Source organism: Acinonyx jubatus, chromosome B3, assembly GCF_027475565.1.
Source record: "Acinonyx jubatus isolate Ajub_Pintada_27869175 chromosome B3, VMU_Ajub_asm_v1.0, whole genome shotgun sequence".
Classification (NCBI taxonomy): Eukaryota; Metazoa; Chordata; class Mammalia; order Carnivora; family Felidae; genus Acinonyx; species Acinonyx jubatus.
Genome location: NC_069386.1, coordinates 17,014,145 through 17,033,743, shown reverse-complemented (window position 1 = coordinate 17,033,743; position 19,599 = coordinate 17,014,145). Strand labels below are relative to the sequence as shown.

The following is a 19,599-nucleotide window of genomic DNA, read 5'->3' as shown; positions in this document are numbered from 1 at the left end:
GGCATTCTGATGTGTCTCTGAAAAGTTCCGTTTCCCAAGGAATGTTCTCCAACACACATACACAAACCCTGTCCTTCACATACAGTGACCACAAACTTCTCTACTAATATTTGCTATCATTTGTGACAAAATCAGTCATGGGTTTCACAATGGAATAATTTCAGAGCCCTTCATTTACAGTCGTCTGGGAGACCCTTAAAACACCAAGTGATCTTGATTGACTACAAACTCTCATCAGGAGATGGTTTTAGTATGTCTTTGAAGCAAGACTCCCCCCTCCTCTTGACCCCTCACCACGTCAACCCTGAGTGTTCAACCTTGTTTTATAGACGTCAGTATACGACGTACTGTGTAATCTTTGACCTTCTCCCTTCCCTTCCAAGCCACGACCTGACTGTTTATATGTTCGTGTTGCTATCAGTTTGGACCAGAAGTCATGAATCTTTCCTTGACCTTAACCTCACTGTGGGTCAGCTTAAGGAAGAATCTGGATCTGCTGACGGGTAAGCACTAAATTATGTGAAAAGTAATAACACTTAACCCTCAAGTCCACAGATAAAGTAAGTGGGAAAAAAAAACTGAATATGATAGCAGTTGTAAATTATTTAGGGAATAGCTATAAGGTAAGTTTATATTTAACCAAAGTTTAGAAAAGCAGGTGAAAGACAGTGGGAAGGGGAGGACTCATTGAAACTCCCTTTAACTCACATACCGCCATATTTTTACTTTGTCCTCTAGGCTTGGTTAAATAATCGTGTATTTTACGTCTTAAAAAACATATGAACATATATTAGTAACTTAAATATTTAATGATATACAGATTATTATGTTAGCATTATGTGCTTCTTCAATTAATGAAGAAACTTTAAGAAGCACATTTTACATATGCTATTTCTTATAACCGTTTCTTCCAGATGGAACATGCCAGATATTTGGGGTAACCCCTTTCTTTGTATTGTCCACATTTTCTTCCTAAATAATACGAAGCACCTACTTAAATTACTTTTGGCAAATAAAATAACCAGCTCGGCATTGAGGTTTATAAGGTACTTCTGGAATATCTAAAATACTGAAGATACTGCACCTCTCAAGTTTGCTGCCCTGTGGACAGGCTGTGCTCCATTGGGTATCCCAGCAGCTGGATCAGTGCTCAGCACGGCCCTGCTCCATGAGCATGCCGAGCACAGAGGGAGGTGTCTCTGTAGAAGGAGAGTGGCCAACAGGAGACGTGAACTCTGTGACCAGACATCATGTTAGGTGCTGTGCTCGCAAGGGCGGGATCACCGAGTGTGCTGGCTGATTCGAGTAGACCTTTGTGACCCTCAGCGGGTCAGGAGTACTGTAAAGGTGCCTGGAGGAGAATGTGTGTATGTTGCGGGGGGCGGGGGGAGGAGGTGGTTTTGCTTGGGATTTTATGTAAAAGCCCCAGCTGCTCACCTTTGGAAAAATTCCAGTCCTATCCAGAGAGTCACCTGCCAGGGATATTGCGGAAGCAGGACCTTGCTGGGCAAGCATTTCACTTCTTCAGTAAAAGCGTGCTGAATTTCTGACCTGTGCCAGGCACCCCTCTTCAGCTGAGAATCCTTGGGGGAACAGAAGGGACACAGATAGCGTGATCCTGCAATTTACATTGTAATGTGCACACTTTTGTCCATCAAATAGTATAACTTCTCTACTGTGTCTTCACTTCCGTGGTCTTAGCTGCTGGGATCTCATCACTGGTAACTGGTGATTTCAATCTGGATTTCCCCACTTATGTTCTAACATATGATCTTACTTACTTAATAATTAGGTCTTTTGTATATTTTCTCTCTCTGTCTCCCCTTACCACCCCCAACCCCAGCCCCCCCCCCCCCCACACACACACTGACGAGCATAACAAGGGCAGGTATCTTATCTTTCTTGTTTTCCTTACGATTGTCTCCTAAGCACCTAGACAGAGCGTCAGTTACCAAAGCTTCAGTAAATGTTTGCGGAATGTGTGTTCACACTGGATTTGTTTGAACACTCTCACTTACGAATCCTGTTGGAGTCCCGAGAGGGGACCTGTCTCTCAAAGCCTCAGTCCTGGAGTGTCTTGGGGGTGGGTGAGTTTGCTTCCACTTCTTCTCTGGGGTGACTGAGATGGTCCCCCGCATTCTTCACAGCCCTGCCCCCTCCCCTGTGCTGGGGCAGAGCCGCTGTGCCCACAGTCACGATCTGTGGCTCCTGGCTTTCTCCACAGTCACGACAGCAGCACCATTAAGCATCACACCTGCTTTCTCAGTGGCCTTGAGGGTAGTTTTTCCTCTTCAGGGAAGTCACCTGATGTCCTTGCTGGGTAGGAAACACGTCCGAGGCTTCGGGAACTTGGCGCTGGCCCCCGGGCTGTGGTTGTAGCCTGTTTTTGAGTGGCCGTCTCCCAGGCAGCTGTGATGACTGCTCTAAAGCCCGCTCAGGGAGAAGGGAAACCTGTCACCCTGTATTTGGACAGGTAGCACCACGCAGGGATCGTTGGCTGTGCAGAGTTGCGCATCTGTGGTGACAGATGTTGGGCTGTTATTTAGTAACTTAGATTTGTTTTCCTCTGTGCACAAGCCATCTCCAGAGCCTGAGTGCTTGTGCCGGCCACCACAGAGAGCTGATCAGTAGGTGGGGTGTTTCCAGGTGCCCAGGGTGTTTCACTGAAACACTGGGGCAGGACAGAAAGAACCCTCTCCACCCCTCCCCTGGATCCGTGGCTGTCAGTTTTTAATGAATGTCAGTATATATACCACCATCCATTCAGAAAGATGGGTCAAGTGCATCGTTGACACTGTGGTAGCCACTGGGGGCACAGAGATGGACAAAGCCAGATCCCTACTTGGATAGAAGCATCCTAGTGACAGAACCAGACTGTAAACAAGCAAACAAGTAACGGCATCAGATAGCAATGGAAGAACTGGTTGGGGCGGAGGGAGGGGGGGTTGGGGGGGAGCAGGGACTTTGGGCCGGGCTCTTGGAGGCGGCATTTCTGAGGAGGGGACAGTTGCTCTGAGACCAAAGCCAGGAGAAGACATGGGTAGGGGTAGAAGACGAGCACGAGATGGAGGGGTGCCCAGGTGAGAAAGATCTTGGGGTTCGAGATCAAGGGCCATTTATTCACTCTACAAGTGTACTTACTGAGCAACTGCCCTGGGCCAAATGCCGGTGTGGGATAGAGTGGTGGGCAAAACAAGGTCTCTCCTTCATGGAACTTTTGTGAAAGTGGGGATGGCAGGCGGGGGTTGGGCTGTGCTGGGGCTGGAGTGCTCTTTTGCATGGGGTGCTCAGAAGAGGTCTCTAGTAGGATAGCACATGGTCAGAGACCTAAAAGAAGGGGCACAGGAAAGCAAGGAGGCCAGAGGGCCATGGTGCTGCAGCAGGTTAGTTGGGGCAAGGAGCCATGGCAAGGACCTTGGCTTTGACTCTGACAGGAGCTGACAGGGTTCTGAGCAGAGAAGGGACATGGGCCGTGATATGCCAGCTACTGAGTTAAGAATAGACGGTGGGACACAGACAGAAGTACAGAGACTGGTAGGAGGAGGCAGTGGCCACAGTCCACGGCAGAGAAGATGCATCTTAGACCACGGCAGTGGCAAGAGATGGTCAGTGTGGAAGCACCAACAGGAGTGGCAGAGGCAGATTGGGATGGCCGGGAAGGGGGAAGAGACAGGTCGTGGGGCAAGGCAGAGGGCGGGCATAGCCAGATCACACAGACGGTGGAGCCACAGTGAGGAATTCGGATGCTGTTCTAGGTGTTAGAAACTCAATAGAGACTTGGGAAAGGTGATGGCACGGCATGGTGACAATATTAGCAACAGCGGCTAACGTTTATTGAGCACTTTTTGTGGACCAGTCCTTATAACAGCTCTGCAAGGGCCAGTTTCGTTGTTATATACCCATTTTATAAAGGAGGAAACTGAGGGACATAGAGATTAGATAACTTGCCCAATATCACGCATTTGGTTTTGTCTAAACTTAATGAAATGATGTGTGTCCTGGGTATGTATTTTATTGTTCCTGTTGGGAAGTTACCACATCTTTGGGCAACCATACCCACACCTAAGGGGGTGAGGAGCATTTTGGTGATTAATAGGAAATGTTTGGGAGTGGGGCCAAAGATAACTGAGGTGTCACAATCTCACTAAATCTGTATCTATTCTGTGACTCACTCCCCTTTCCAGGGCCCCACAGAAATGATCATGGGTACATGGAAAGCATCATCATGGTCACAGAAAAAAATACACCGAAAACTTGTAAAGAACCACAGACCTGCATAGGAGCTCTCTGCATAGGAGCTCTCACACAATGGCCAGAAGGTCTGAGACAAGTTAAAAAAAAAAAAAAAAAATCATTGTGGATTCTGGGCTGCAGCCACCAGAAGGTGTGGGTAATCTCTTTATAAAGCTTGGCATCATTTCTGTAAGACTTGTTTATTTTGCTCTGAGCCTGTTATCTTGACATTTTTGCCTTTGAAGAGGTTATAGAATTATTGTGATTTAATCACTGACCAAGTATTCCACAAGATTCATTTGCTATCTCCAAATTATTTTCTTATTTTTTTGGCTGTCAGTCCCTGGGCGAAGGTTGGGGGAGGGGCTGCCTCAGGGGAGAGAATGTGGTAGAAATGAATGTTTACCTAAGGAGAGTACTGAGGGCTTCTATTACGGTTTCCAGGCGCCTGGCGGAGAGCGTGTAGGAACATGAACTCCCGCTCGCCAGCCCTGATGAGCAGGGTGGGATTATGGAGAGATGGTGGTGTTAATGCTAGCATTTTCTGGAAAGGTAGTGGACTCCCCAAGCCCCTTGCGCTGTGAGATTTTGAAGCCCTGTTTGTTTTGGGAGAGTTGAGAGGGGACCAGATCATAGCTCTAACCATCTTGCCTCTGGAGTAAATTTATATCTCAATTCACCAGAAGACAGCTCTGGTATGAGTGCAACAAGAATGGTTTTATTCCTTTCTTCCCTTCCTGCACTCTGTTCCTTTTTAATTCTTGCATTAAAACCATTCCTAGTAAATTAGAACCTGTTCTTGTGTTCAGACCTTGTTTTTAAGAAGGGTGTTGAGTCTAAAACAAGGGATCGCCTCTCATTTTTCATGGTGATGTCTGAGTTTCCTAAGGGATGGGTATTTGAGCAGGGCTGCTCCCTTTGCAAGAACCGCCGCCCCCCCCTCCCTGCCTGGGACGTGGTAAGAGACGCTGTGCAAGGCGGGGAGCCATGCAAAAGGGATTAGACTTGAGGGGACTTTTGCTAACACACAGCATATTGATTGTCAATTTGTTTTGTTCAGAAATCTGGGAAGTAGTATTGAATTAAAGTTGTGGGGCGCCTGGGTGGCTCAGTCGGTGAAGCGTCTGACTTTGGCTCAGGTCATGATCTGATGGTCTATGAGTTCGAGCCCCGCATCGGGCTCTGTGCTGACAGCTAAGAGCCTGGAACCTATTTCAGCTTCTGTGTCTCCCTGTCTACCCCTCGCATGCTCACGCTGTCTGTCTGTCTCAAAAATAAATAAACATTAAAAAAAAAAAGAATTAAAGTTGTATCTTACCTCCTAAGGTTTCTAGCGTAGATGTAAAAACGTTGAGTATGGCAATACCAAATTAAACGTGGATGATCAAGAAATGCCACCCCTTTCTTTAGGAACTTGGTTGCCGCCACCCCGTTAATGTGGCAATCTATAGATACGCTGTTAGCCCCCGTTTTACCAACAAGGAAGAACCTTTGATTTTCACTTTTTATCATTTTTTTTTTCTTAAATGATAGGGAAGTGCAAGATACCGAGTGTGACTAAGCAGATGGGAATTCCTTTAATAACACGCTGGGTGTGTTAGCATTAGAACGGCTGCTGACAGAGCCCTGCAAAATGCCCTCTGCCTGTTTGGGTAGCAGATCTGGAGACCAAGAGAAGCCGCAACATGACTTCCCAAGAGAAGGCCAACTCGATGATAGTATCCGAGGGATTCTCTTTGTCTCCATTGTTTTCCCTCTGTCTTGGAAAATACAGACGTAAATCCAGTCCCGGTTGCTGCAGCTGCTGGGGCAAAGCAGGCTTTTTATGAATGAGGTCCAGGAGGGGGGAGGAGAGGGCTTGAGTTACACCAGCAGTTGGGTAATGCATTTCATTCACTCCCAGCCATCCAGCCCAGGCTTTATTTTAAAGGATATCGTTCATTTTCAGCGATTCACGTTAGACTGTTTTCCCCTGCGCAACTGGCGGTAAATTAGAACACTAAGCATGTGTGTGCGTTAATTTTGTTTTTCTTTCAGTGTTTGAGTGTTTGCTCATTTAGTTGGGGGGAAATGGTAGAAGAGGTGAACTGAGAGAAGGGAAGACATGGCTGTGTCATCCCTGGGAGACCTAGTTATGTGTCTGTCCCTGTGCCCCGCTATGAGTAGGCGGGTGGGGTCCATCTGCCCCGTCTGGGAGCCATCCGAGTGTAGTGATGGGGTGACTTCTACCTGGGGTCTGCCCAGGTCTCCGTGTGCCAGCCCCCCTGTCCTGCTCCCATCCTGCTCCCAGTGGGTGGCTCTTTATTTGTGGCACTTGGAGCTCCATTGTTGTGGTACCAAAACCTGAATTGGAAGCTGTGTGGCCACCCTGCCCCCCCCTCCCCCCACTGCCACTGCTTCCTGCTGGGGGCAGAACGAAGAGGGCAGGCATTGTCTTGGGCATAAATGAAGTTCTATCAAAACAAACACCCAGAGAGGGGGGTGGCATGGGTTACAGCTGCCTGTGTGAGCCTGGACAGAGGGCCTCATTCCTCACAAAGAGCGCTTTAAGGCCTGGATCAGGCCTTTACTTGGTGACCATCCTGTGCACAGAGAGCAAACCACCCCGCACTTAACGCAAAGCAAACCCCAAACTAACTGACAGTCTATGCCACCCTTGAAATGATTCCCCAAATTGGAAATGCCAAGTGTATGTTCTTGAGCATATTTTGGGGGAAGAGAAATACCCCTGAGGCCTCAGAGGTGTATGCAGAGGGTATAATTCTGTTTTAAACCTGTGCTGTCAGTGAGGTTAAGCTCACTCTCCTCCAAGGTGGACCCTGAGAATAGACTCGGAGAGGATTAAACTGTTTGGTTCGGGGGGCGCCTGGGTGGCTCAGTCGGTTAAGCGTCCGACTTGGGCTCAGGTCATGATCTCACGGTTCATGGGTTCGAGCCCCTCATCAGGCTCTGTGCTGACGGCTCAGAGCCTGCAGCCTGTTTCGGATTCTGTGCCTCCCTCTCTCTCTGCCCCTCCCCCGCTTGCGCTCTGTCTCTCTCTCCTTCAAAAACAAACATTGAAAAAAAAGTTAAATGGTGTGCTTTGGTTTTTTTGTTTTGCTCCAGCTTTTAGATAGGACTGCTTCCTCTGTTGCTAGCAGCAACCAGGTACCTTAAGACACCTACTGGCCTGATGTCACAAACAAACATTATCCAGAGACCCTGAGCACCTTTTGCTCTCCACGTTTTGATGTCATATAAACACACCTGGTAATGACCCCAAAGCACCATTTCCCAGTACTGGTGTAGAAACTCACACTGCATACCAAAATCCTCTTCCTGGTCCCCTGGTTTCCCTCTCGTGTGGGTGTTGTGCGTCCTGTTAGCACAGTGTGGCTTCTCCCCAAACTGTGCACCCCTGGGGGGTAATAGGTGTGGGCAATACGAGCCAGGTTTTCTTACCATAAAAGGGAAGGTGGGACGGGTTGCTGGTCATTTCATTGCAACTACACCAGAGGAAGGTTTGAGAGGGAATATGTTGAGCACTTGATAGAAGTAGCTAGTCTTGGGTCCTAATTGTCATGTCTCTTGCTTTGGCAAATCGCCAACCCAGTGTCGCTGTGCCCAGCCTCCTGAGGGTCTGAAGTAAAGGCAGTGATGGCCTCTGCCCTGGAGTCCAGTTGGGGGCCCTGATTAAAAAAAGATGAGGCTGAGCTGTGGCAGGGTGTGGCTGGCAGTTCTAAGACAGGATTCTGGCCTTCGCCTAATTGCTAACAATGGCAGGTCACTTAAGCCCACAGTCTAGGCTGTGACTTCCAGACTTAAGGAAGGAGAAAGAATGGACAAGGTTTGCGGTGAGAAATAAAAGAAGAAACAGGAGAGAATGGCCATAGAAGAAGAGGGAGCAAAACCACTCTGAAAGAGGTATTTCTTTATGTTAGGAGGTTGAGGTGGTACTGTGTGACTGGGTCCAAAACTATTTTAGTAGAAGGAGCTGGACAGCCCAGCGGTTAAGCTGTCTGTAGAGGCAGGAATGGGGGGCTCCTCTTTCTGAAAGACAGCCAGAAGGTTTTGGCTTTGTTTTGTTTGGCCTGGGGCCGGGGGATGGCCAGAGTGAGATCAAGAGAGCCAGAACAGTCAAGATCGAGAAGCGTTTCAGAGATGCTTTGACCAACAGCAACTGTGTGGAGCAAAGTATGCAGGCTTTGAACTTAGCTCCTTAAAAGAAGAGTCTCTAGAGGTACCTGGGTGGCTCAGTGGGTTCAGCATCCGACTTCGACTCAGGTCATGATCTCACGGTTTGTGAGTTTGAGCCCCGCGTCAGGCTCTGTGCTGACGGCTCAGAGCCTGGAGCCTGCTTCGGATTTTGTGTCTCCCTCTCTCTCCCTGCCCCTCCCCTTCCCCCTTAAAAGTAAACATTAAAAAAATGTTTGAAAAAGATGAGTCTCACTTGCACGCACAAATTCACATTTAAATAATGCCTCCTATCGTGGCTGCAGTCTTTCTGTACGTGCACACATCTACATGTGCATTTTATTTGTCTAGCATCATTGAAACAAGTTTTTTTGCCTGAGTTGATTGCCCACGTAACTGAAGCTCACTTTCTCACAATGCAAGATACTTACATTTTTCTCTCGGTTGTTATTGGTTGAAGGCGCCTAGGGCAGTATTAGGAAACCTGTTGCCTCACAATCTGTTGTCATGTGGGGTTCTGATTTTCCTTAAATTAAATGGCCTTAGACATGCATGTTTATATTGGATTCCTTTTTCTGTAGTGTCCCTATGTTTAGGGATTGTAAATTCTGATCTTAGGCGCTCTCTCAGTAAAATAGATAACTCTGAATTTTTGTAAATGATTTTCCATGAAGCTCAAAAGGCTTTTGAGATTGCTTTAATGTTGGCATCAGGTTCCAAGTATTTCATGGTTGAGATACTAGAATTCTGTCCATCAGATACATGGAGCGTTACTATAAACACATACTCGGGTATGAATTCCAAATGGGAAAGATTTCTCCGTAATGGTTTTCAATTTTGAACTACTTCTGTTTATATCATTGTATTTTTTCCATCGTGTTTGTGGTCAGACCCCCTAAGAATTTTGGTTTCTTTATCTTACTTTTTGTACACATGATTCCTTATGTTTTTTCTGGACAGAAATTGTGCTACCTAAAAAATGAAAAGTAAATGTAACATTTTATTGGTAATTGTTTCCATTTGGGGTTGACACCGAACTAATGATTTTTTAATTGTAGCTGACTTTGAAACACAGTGAAAAAAGTGGCTTCCTGCTGTTTTGTTTTGTTTCTGTTAAAGCTGGATTCAGTAAGTTGAAGTTAATTAAAAGTGTATAGATCCCAGTAATGCATTTATATTCCATAGTCATGAGTTAACCAAGCAGTGCTCATGTATAATAGCTGGATGCGATGAAGGAACACCGAGCTAGTGAATAGTCAGTTTTATATATTTATTACATCATTATTTATTTAGAGGATTAAAAAAAAAAAAACAAAAACCCTTTTCTCTGTAGTGCTAAAATGCCATGAAATGTGTAGTTGAGGCACTATCACGCCATTTTGCAAGGTAATCTTCCATTTTGGAATAGTGTGACACATAACCAGTCCTCTAAGGGCTGGCTTGGGACTACATTTAGGGGCCACAGGTGAAAGGGAAGAAGTAAACACATGCCTTTTCTTTTTAAAGGGAGGATAGTAGCTTGCTTGTTGGTTTAGTGTTGACTATGGAGAATGAAGGATACACTCCAGGGTGAGTCAAGGAGAAGTAAAGAAGGGGTGGGGTGTGAGGTGCACACAGAGCACGTGTGCGGACACAATTGTGAGTGAGGGAGAAGAGTACTCAGGCCATTCTAGATCCTCAAAAAAGTCCTTACTCCTCTGTGTGAAGTTACGGGAACTGGAGAGGATTTTTACAAGAAACAGTAGATTCTCACGGTGAGAAAATACAGGAAAAGTTATTCACCAGAGTTTGAAATAATCATTATATTCAAGAATCTTTCCTCTTGGGGTGGATTTTTATTTATGGTTTGAATTTCGATGACTCATGATTTTAACTCATGAGGCATTTGTGGTGCATTGCAGGGGCATCTATCTCACAGACATGTGGGTTAAAATTTTAATTTGAAGATATTCCCCCATTTTAACTTAACACTGCCCGAGTTGGCAAGCTAAGTGAAAAGCTAGAAGAAATTCATATAGGCCTAGCTCCCCCACCCCCTCCAAAAGCTGGTTTTCACTTTGGATGAAATGTTTCTCATTTTTCACGGACCTAATGTGTCTCCAGGATTGTTTTCCCCGAAGCATGTTCTCATTCACCCCTGCATTTGGGCATAGCAACAAGATTGGGCTTACAAATGGCACGCTGCATTTTAATGTGCTTTTGTGCTCATCCTTTCCCAAAGGTGCTGCTGTGTTTATATGGTATCTTTGCGTGTGTGTGATTCAAGGCACTTGTGACCTGTCCACCATCACCCCCAGCAGCCTTGGCAGTGTATACAGCCTTTCTTGTATGTTTTAGTCGTCCTCTTAAGTGTTAGCAACCTGTGATAATTCTGGGAGAGTCAGAAGGAAGTATGTATTTGGGTTGGCTTGTTGAAACCAATGAAACCTTTAATCTTGGCCCTTAAAAGAAACTCTAAAATACTAAAGTAGCTCTGATAAGTTGTCATCATAAGTTGTTTTTCGGTGTGTGAATTAACATAAAGGAGTCCCCATTCCCTTTTCTTTCTGGTTGGTGGGCTTTGTAACCAAGACCATTTCTAAGAGTCGTGTCAGCTTGTTAGGGAAGACAAATGCCTTTTTGGTCCTTTACCTTAGAAAAAGCACCCACCGTGAGCTTCCCACAGCCCTTCCGTCAGTAGATGTGGGACAGAATATGTTAGATGGGGGCACCCGGCAGGCTGTGGGTGTGTGTCTGTGAGAAGCTAGTGTGAACATGGGCCCACACATGTTCCCATCCACTCCCTGGGTCCTATCTGTCTCAAGTTTCTTTTTTAATGTTTATTTTTATTTATTTTGAGAGAGAGAGAGAGCAGGGGAGGGACCGGGGCAGGGGGGAGAGAGAGATAGAGAGAATGAATCCCAAGCAGTCTGCACACTGCCAGCACAGAGCCCGATGTGGGGCTTGAACTCACAAACCATGAGATTATGACCTGAGCTGAAACCAAGAGTCCGATGCTTAACCGACTGAGTCACCCAGGCGCCACTGTTTCAAGTTTCTGGGTGAATCTTTGTCTCAAATTTTTCTGTTTTTGGTGAACTAATCAGGAACACTGTAGGGAGGGCTGGGATGGGTTAGCACAGGGATTTCGTGAGGCCACCTGTCCAGATTTGTCTCATGTGTCAGAGAAAGGTGCGGAAAGAGTCACATGTCCTCCATTAGCCCTCCTTACGCCCCTGCCACCAGATCGCCGGGCTCCAGGGAAGAATGCCACCCTGCCGCCCCTGACCAGCCCTCCTTGTGTGGGGCACGTCATTCAGGGAGCTCTCGAAGGAGACTTTTTTCCTGTTGTTTTGCCACACGACTTTCATAGCTAGTACCTGAGCACTCCAGGATAAGACACAATCTCTTCCCTCCCCTCTGCCTTCTTCTATTTGCAAAGTTTGAGGCTAGCTTGGAAGGAAAGTGGGAGACGGGGTTGCAGGAGGAAGACCTAGAAGCAAAAACGATGCTTCTGTTAGAGGTGTGAGCAGGTAAGAATTTAGCTGCAATACCACGTGCTTCTGCTACACCCATGTAGGATGGGCCAAGTTCTGTGTGAGGTCCATGCCAACTCAGGGACACCGGCAGGGGCCCAGCCCACGCCCTAGCTCACCATGTGCCATGTCTGCTGGTGTCTTCTGGCTTGGGATGGCTCCCCTCCCTTACTCTTCATCTGTTTCTTGAGAGGAGCTTTAAAAAAATGAAAAATTCTGGATAAATGATAGAAGCCTCTCTATATGATCGGCATGTGTGGGAATAAACACCTTCTAATAGGTGTTAGCAGAACTCCTATGGAAGTTCTCTCGCGGTGTTTTCAGCGCTGTGAACAGAAAAGCCGACTCCCTGGGACGTCCCTTTTCTCAGTTCTTTGTCTGGATAGCAAAGCCAGGAATGGTACTTTGCCCAGAAAAATCCATTCTGGCATTAGTAAGAGATAGCCAAGCATGTATATTTACCAGTATAGGCCAGACATCCACAAGATGTTGGATACTGACATAAGAATTTGGGGGGCGCCTGGGTGACTTAGTCAGTTAAGCGTCCGACTTCAGCTCGGGTCATGATCTCGTGGTTCATGGGCTCCTTCATATCCTCTGTCCCCCGCTCTCTCTACTTCTCCCCCGCCCCCCGCCCACCTTTTTCCCCCTCTCAAAAATAAAGAAACATTAAAAAAATCTTTAAAAAAAAAAAAAGAATACTAGGGCACAACTGACTCTAGACCTGACATGATGGGTAATGTCACACAGGCTGAAAATTTTTAAACATCTAATGTGCTGTGTTCTCTAGACATTGATGTCAGAGCTTCCTTGTGTCCCCCCACCTCCCACCCTCCCAACACAGCCTTCTTCGGCTCAACTGCCCTATGCCTGGCTCACAGTTGCTCAATAAATGCTTTGTTAGCTGTAGCTTTGGCGGGATTTTTATAAATCTAAATAACTTGGAGGTAGCTGTCACATTTTTAGCAGCTGAACACATACTGATCATAAAACTTAGATTCTTCCAAGCAGGGCGTTGGATGCAGGATGTATGAACAGATGAACCACATCATGTGATACATTTTTTGTCTCTCAGAACTTCCCTTTGCCTGCATGTACCATACAAGGCCTGGGCTGCTTTCTAGAGACTTTCCTTGTACAACATTGTGCACTAGATGTACTCCTTTGTGATATCTGAGACATTTTGGTTGTATGGAGCTTGTTTGAGTTACATTTAGATTATTCTCAGGGTAGGTTCAGATGTGAATGCATTCTCTGAGATAAGGCGGGGGCTGGAAGCATCAACTGTTGCCAGATGGGCTCTGTCCAGATTCTACCACTTACTGGCTCAGATCTGTGCCTCTGTTTCTCACTGTGTAAGATGGCATCGATAGTGGTGCCTACCTGGAAGGGATGGTTGTGTTTGAATGAACGAATTCACCTGTGGAGTTTCATTGGTGCCTGGACGTAGTAAAATGCCACCTGGATAAGTATAAGCCTTCTTTGCTTTTGTGAACATGGTCAGTAATTAACGCGTGCACTCTCCCTTTGCCTTTTTTCTTTCATCCCAGCCGTGGAACTTTCTGTCAAACAAAAGAAAGCCTCTATGTTTCACACAGTTGTCTGTTTAGGGGAAACAGTGGCAGCTGTAGCTAAACAGTAACTTTCCTTGCAAACTGATACTTGTAAATTTCATCAGCATATCTGGTCCACAAGCTCTCACTCTAGACATTGCCTTGGAGTCGCAAAACTCTTTGAGAGCAGCTCCAATGGACACAACTTTTGCATAGTTGCAGAGTTGAGGTATGGCTTCTGTATGGTAAAGAAACTGTGACACAAAGTTACCAAATATCTGCTGTTCACTAAAAGGTTGGCAGCTTGGCATGGGGAAGGAATGGTGTTGGAGTATTCCAGTGCGGTTTGGAGCTTAAAAGATAAAGTCACCTTTGTTGATATAAGATCTATTAATATTAAAAAGGAGCGCCTGAGTGGCTCAGTCATTTGAGCATCCAACTCGTGATTTCAGCTCAGGTCATGATCCCACAGTTTGTGAGTTCAAGCCCTGCATGGGATGCCCTCCCCTCCCCTCCCCTCCCCTCCCCTCCCCTCCCCTCCCCTCCCCTCCCCTCCCCTCCCTTCCCCTCCCCTCTCCCTCTCAAAATATATAAATAAATCTATTAATATTAAAAATAATTTTCAAATAATAAGATATCAGGCTTTTGGGTAGCCATCAAATTAAATACCTGCCACTAAATAGCCTTTCACTAATTCTGAAACCTGAAGTTCAAAGATATCCATTTTTCTTTTCAGTAGGTTTATCTCCCTCAAAAATATGTTTCCACCTTTGGGATGAATTGCAAATAATCATTTTGCTTTGATTTTTAATATTTCCAACACAGCGGTTTTGCATTGGAAGGACAATGACTATGAGAATAGTTGGTTAGCCCTGTGGGATTGCTGCATGTACCCTGTGTCCCCAACAACACACAGGAGCCGGGAGAGCAGATGAGTTTAATATCCATCTATTGAGATCACACTGTAGGCCATTACAGTTTCTGGTGCCGGAGATCATGATGAGGAACATGACATGAACTTCACCTCTAGTCTGTGCGGGGATGGGAGAAATATATTCCTGAAAGATTCCTTTTAGACAAGTAAGGAAGAGGCTGTCAAGACGTCCACCTGCCCTGAATGTTGCAGTCTGACAAGGTGCTAGGCACGTACGGGGATGGAAGAAGCCTCAGGGCAGCACAGGGATTCGTGGCCGGGCCAACAGCAAGCACATCAGGGTCCAGGGAGGCCTGAGGACCTCCAGCTGTAAGCTTGGATTAGCCTTTTCCAGGGCAACAGAGATCCGACTCCCTTAGCTCAGGGTCTTAGGAACCGGAAGGGCTAGATTCTGCTAAGGTAAGTCTGGGAGAGGAGCCGTGAGGTCAGTGTGAGCTCTGCTGCTTCCCAGGCCCTGCTGGCTGGAGAGGTTTGCCTGATGCCAAGGCTTTGGGCATCGGGAGCGTTGCCTGGCCTGCAGGGCAAGAAACGTGAACCACCGCAGTGAGCTGGCAGTGAATTAGCAGACTCTTTAGCTGACATTTTCCCCCCACATTCCGTGTTTTTATAACGCCACTGAGTAGACACCAGATTATAAATCCTGTGCAAATAGTCTTAGAGTTTCTGGATTCAACCCCAGAGGAGACCAGTTTGGGTTTTGAGGAATACTTAAAGGAAATGTTTGTTTGGTTCCATTCTCCAATGTAAAGTGCTACCCAAGATGCAGGAGCGTCCACAGCCATCAGTGAGTGCCTGCAGTGGGCACACTGCTTGGGAGGGAAGTGGTTCCAGCAGACTTCCTACCCTCCGTCCTAGTTGCTAAAATTGGGTTTCCCATGTGTTTTGTTAATGTAATGAAAACCCACCACCCCTCCCATGGCACCTAGTAGAGGGAAAGACAGTTGTGCACAAGAGTGGCATAGGGCTTGGTGTGAGCTTGGTAGAGTTGCTCTATCCTGAGGGACAGGAGACTGACCCAAACAGATCCTTTGGGGCATTTTGGATGAACTAAGTGAAGAGAGATCGTGAGAGCCACTTTTATGGTTTGAATGAAGGTTGATACACATCCCAGCCTTGGTAGATGGGCCTCGGATATCCAACCTTATGGTATAAGGCGTAGTGGGGGGAAGGCAGGTTTCTTCCTTGCATCCTGAGTGGTCACTGGTCACTGTTGTCTGCAGCAGCCGTTCTGGTGGTTTGCTTAATGTCTGCATTATATCAATCCTGCATCACAGCGCGGTCCTTCACACGATCACTGTGCCTCGTGAAGCTAGTACTCATATGTTTTAGATGAGCTCCCCCATCCCACCTCCAAAGTAAAACCTTGCTGTTTTAAGGAGAAAAGTCAAAATTGTTTGTTTTAGTCTCTTTGGTTAAATTAATATTGGGGAAACAATATTTACTGAATGTTCATGCTTGTATACAGCCACCCCTTTATATCCTACTTACAGGGAGCAACCCTTGTAACATCAAAAATTCTAAATGATTTTCTTAAATTTAATTCAAGGATTGGCATACTATAGCCCACACTGTCAAATCTGGTCCACCACACCTGTTTTTGTCAGTGAAGTTTTATTGAAACACAATCACATTCATTAGCTTACATATTGTTTGTGGTTGCTTTCACACTATAATAGCAGAGGCGAGTAGTTGGGACGCAGCATGGTTTACAAATCTTTTTACAGAAAAAGTTTACTGAACACCATATTTGGCAAGTGAAAAGCAAAAGATTCTCCTATACACCTCCGTACCCAAGAAACCCTTCATCTTACAATGGAACTCGTTCCATTTTCAGGCACCTTATGAGTGTTGGAAAATTCTTCCCTTACAGAAACAAACAAAACCTTACTTCCTCATGACCTGATATATGTTGGTTCTATTTGTATCTTATGACCCATAAAAAATAAGTCAAATATCTTTTCAAGATAATTGCTTTTTTGAATATGTGAGGACATCTTTCTGTACTCTCTGAATTAAACCCTCTAGATTAAACATTTCCAGTTATTTTATATATTTTTTTAACTTCATAATACTTAGTCTCTATTGGATCGATTCTAGTTTAACAACTCTCTAAACCACGTGACAATTAAAAAGTCATTTTGGAGGAAATCAGTAGAAATCAGACCAGGACTGTTTACTGCCCTTATTTTGGATGCCATGGCCCTTGGGATGTAGCTGAAGACTGTGTCATCTTGCTTGGACACTTGCTACCCTGCTGACTTGTTGACATGAGCCAGTGGAGCATTTTGACTCTCTGACCCTTTCAGCTGTTAGCCCTGTCACCCCTCATCATGGCTGCATTGTCGTTCTTTATAAAGTGTTTCAAAACTTTGTTGTGTAATATTTGGACCCTCTTTCCAAACTTGATCTTTTTATATCTGATATTCTCCAACGAATTTGTCTTTGAATTTCATATGTGTGTTATCTAGGTCTCTCTTTGAGGCATTGTCCTTGGCCTTTCCACTGGCTGACACCGGGCTGACCCCAAATGAGTTGCCTTCACATGTATCATGCAATCTACTATTGTTGACAGGTGACCAGGTAATCATTCCATTACCTTAAGTCCCTAGACCCACTTGACTTCTTTTACGCTGTTCTAACCTTCGGCTGAAAAACTGTGGTTTAAGTGGCATTTCTTTTTTTTTTAATGTTTATTTATTTTTGAGACAATGCAAGAGACAGAGTGCAAGCAGCGGAGGGGCAGACAGAGGGAGACACAGAATCCGAAGCAAGCCCCAGGCTCTGAGCTGTCAGCCCAGAGCTGGACGCGGGGCTCAAACTCACGAACCGTGAGGTCATGACCTGAGCTGAAGTCAGATGCTCAACTGACTGAGCCACTCAGGTGCCCCATTAAGTGGCATTTCTAATAGTGCTAGTAAATTGGGAGTTCTATTTAGATATTCTCATCATCCCCCTTGACTTGAGTAAGGATTATTACTTGGGAACATGAAAGTTTTGACCTGATTGACTTATGCTACATTTGTGTATTAATCATGCCTCTTTACTTTTCGTAATTCTGATGCTTTGACATCTTGGGTCCTTATGACTCTGGAGAGACTACCCCTTCCAGAAACAGCCAATTTCTAGAGTTAGTAAATGAGCATACCTTCCATATAAACCCTACCTTCTACCTACCTATCTTGGGTAGGGCTCTCACACTCAGGAGCAATATTCCTCCAGGGCCAGGGGCCAAACAGTAACAGATAGCTCCCACAGCCCCAGAGCCCATATTCAACTCTGGCCAATCCTAAACCTGCTTACCCTGCCTCACCTGTTTCTTTCTGTGGAACCCACAATAAATCTCTTGCTTACATTTTCCTCTCCTTCCTCTGCCTCCTGACTGGCCCTGGTGCTTCTCCACGTGACCCTGCATGGTGTGGCCCGGCACAAACACTCCATTTGGGAACTGTAACCCTGTTTTTCTGGTGACTGTCCTCCCCTGATCTGTTGGTCTCACCATACCTGAATAACAATAAACCTCACGTTATAGGGTTGAGATTGTCACATGTTGAAAAATGCAAGGGGATGAGGTCAGTTTACTGGATGCAGAGCAACTCCATCTATTCCTTTTGTCTGAGCCCTGAGACTTTGGAAAAGGTATAGTGGAGCCTGAATTCCAAGAATTGCCTTCTCTGATGAATTCGGTTGAACACACATGACCCCCTTCCATCATTATGCCTCCATATGTTGAAAGTTACAGTGACTTTGGACAACATAACTCAATCCATTAGAGAAAAAAGATCCGGAATAGATCCTGGTCTACTGTAATTGATGTTTTTTGTTTTTGTTTTTTTTTAACTTTCAGTGCTGAAGCCCGAGCAGATGTGAAAGCATCTCTTGGGTGTTTTGTAAATTGTGAGATCATTGGAGTGTGTGATATCGTGAATAAGCCAGTGACTCCTACTTGAACTTCATAACAAATGAAGCACGTGATGGTGGATTGCTTGCCTCGCTAGATCCTGTCGAGAAACCAAGACTAAACTTTAAAACACATTTTAGTTCCCTTTATGCTCCGATGTATCATTGATCTCTGCAGGCTTATATGGTTGGTTTGTTTACATGGTTTGAAAAACAAAAATGTATATGCTGTCAAGATGCTTTTAGAGACTGTGTTAGTGTCGTGGCCGTTCAGAACTCCATCTCACTTAAATTGGAAGAATGAACGTGTCCAGGAGAAAGACTGTAAAATAGGGGGAGATAGGGCACCTGGGTGGCTCAGTCCGTTAAACGTCCAACTTCGGCTCAAGTCATGATCTCGCACTTCCTGGGTTCGAGCCTCGCGTCGGGCTCTGTGCCGACAGCTCAGAGGCTGGAGCCTGCTTCAGATTCTGTGTCTCCCTCTCTCTCTGCTCCTCCCCCGCTCACGCTCTGACTCTCTCTCTCAAAAATAAATAAACATAAAAAAAAAATAGTGGGAGAAGTAACCTCTTTGTGTCTAATGGCCGTGGCTCAGACTGGAAGAATGGTCATCCTGAATTATTGGGAATATAAAAATTTTAAAATTTCCTTAGTGGAAATATTGTAACTGGCAAATAAAGGCATTTATGGCTGAGACTGTCCCTTGTACCTGTGGGACAAAAATCAAACTTAAATTCCAGAAGGGCACATGTGCTTTGTATTTTTAAATACAAAGGATGCGTTTTTCAAGCAGCGGCTAGGAAGTGAGTTTTATCCTTTATTTCACACTTTTTTTTTTTAAACCAGGAAAAGCACTCAGTAGTACAAAAAATACAGGCACTCCCTTAAACCCTGTTTAATTCTGAAACTGGTAATATATAAAAATAAAAACAGGAACGTTTTTCAAGTTGCAACTTACTACAACTTAAAATCATGGTTGACATTTCGTAAAAAAGTTTCAAAGAAATCACCAGCCTAAAACTGTGTCATTTGGACTTGAGAACAAACAGCCCTCTTCTGGTGAAAGGAGAATTTTTCTGGGTGAGGTCAAAGGCAACAGAAAATCTGGGGAACAATGGCCGTTCTCTTTAATGGGTCTTGTTCCTTTTCCTTTGTGGTAACAGCCTCTTCCTGTGCTCCTTCCCTAACGGAATGGCTGCAGTGAAGTTCCTGAAGAAATGGGGAGGGGGGAGTCCTATCCATCCTTCTGCAGGAGAGAACTGGCCTGGGCCTCTGAAAGCAAGCCTTTGTGTGT

General features: G+C 45.5%; 1 protein-coding gene across 2 annotated transcripts in view; it reads left to right on the top strand.

Moving 5' to 3' along the window:
• Nucleotides 1–19,599, top strand: part of IGF1R (insulin like growth factor 1 receptor) — a 305,517-nt gene that overhangs the window by 141,741 nt on the left and 144,177 nt on the right. The window contains exon 2 of one of the 2 annotated variants that reach the window (XM_027067962.2): nt 384–503. The exons of the other annotated variant lie outside the window; for it this stretch is intronic. Coding sequence (XP_026923763.1) covers nt 437–503 — 67 coding nt within the window. The 5' untranslated portion in view covers nt 384–436. The remainder of the gene's footprint in view (nt 1–383; nt 504–19,599) is intronic. 2 annotated transcript variants of the gene reach the window in all.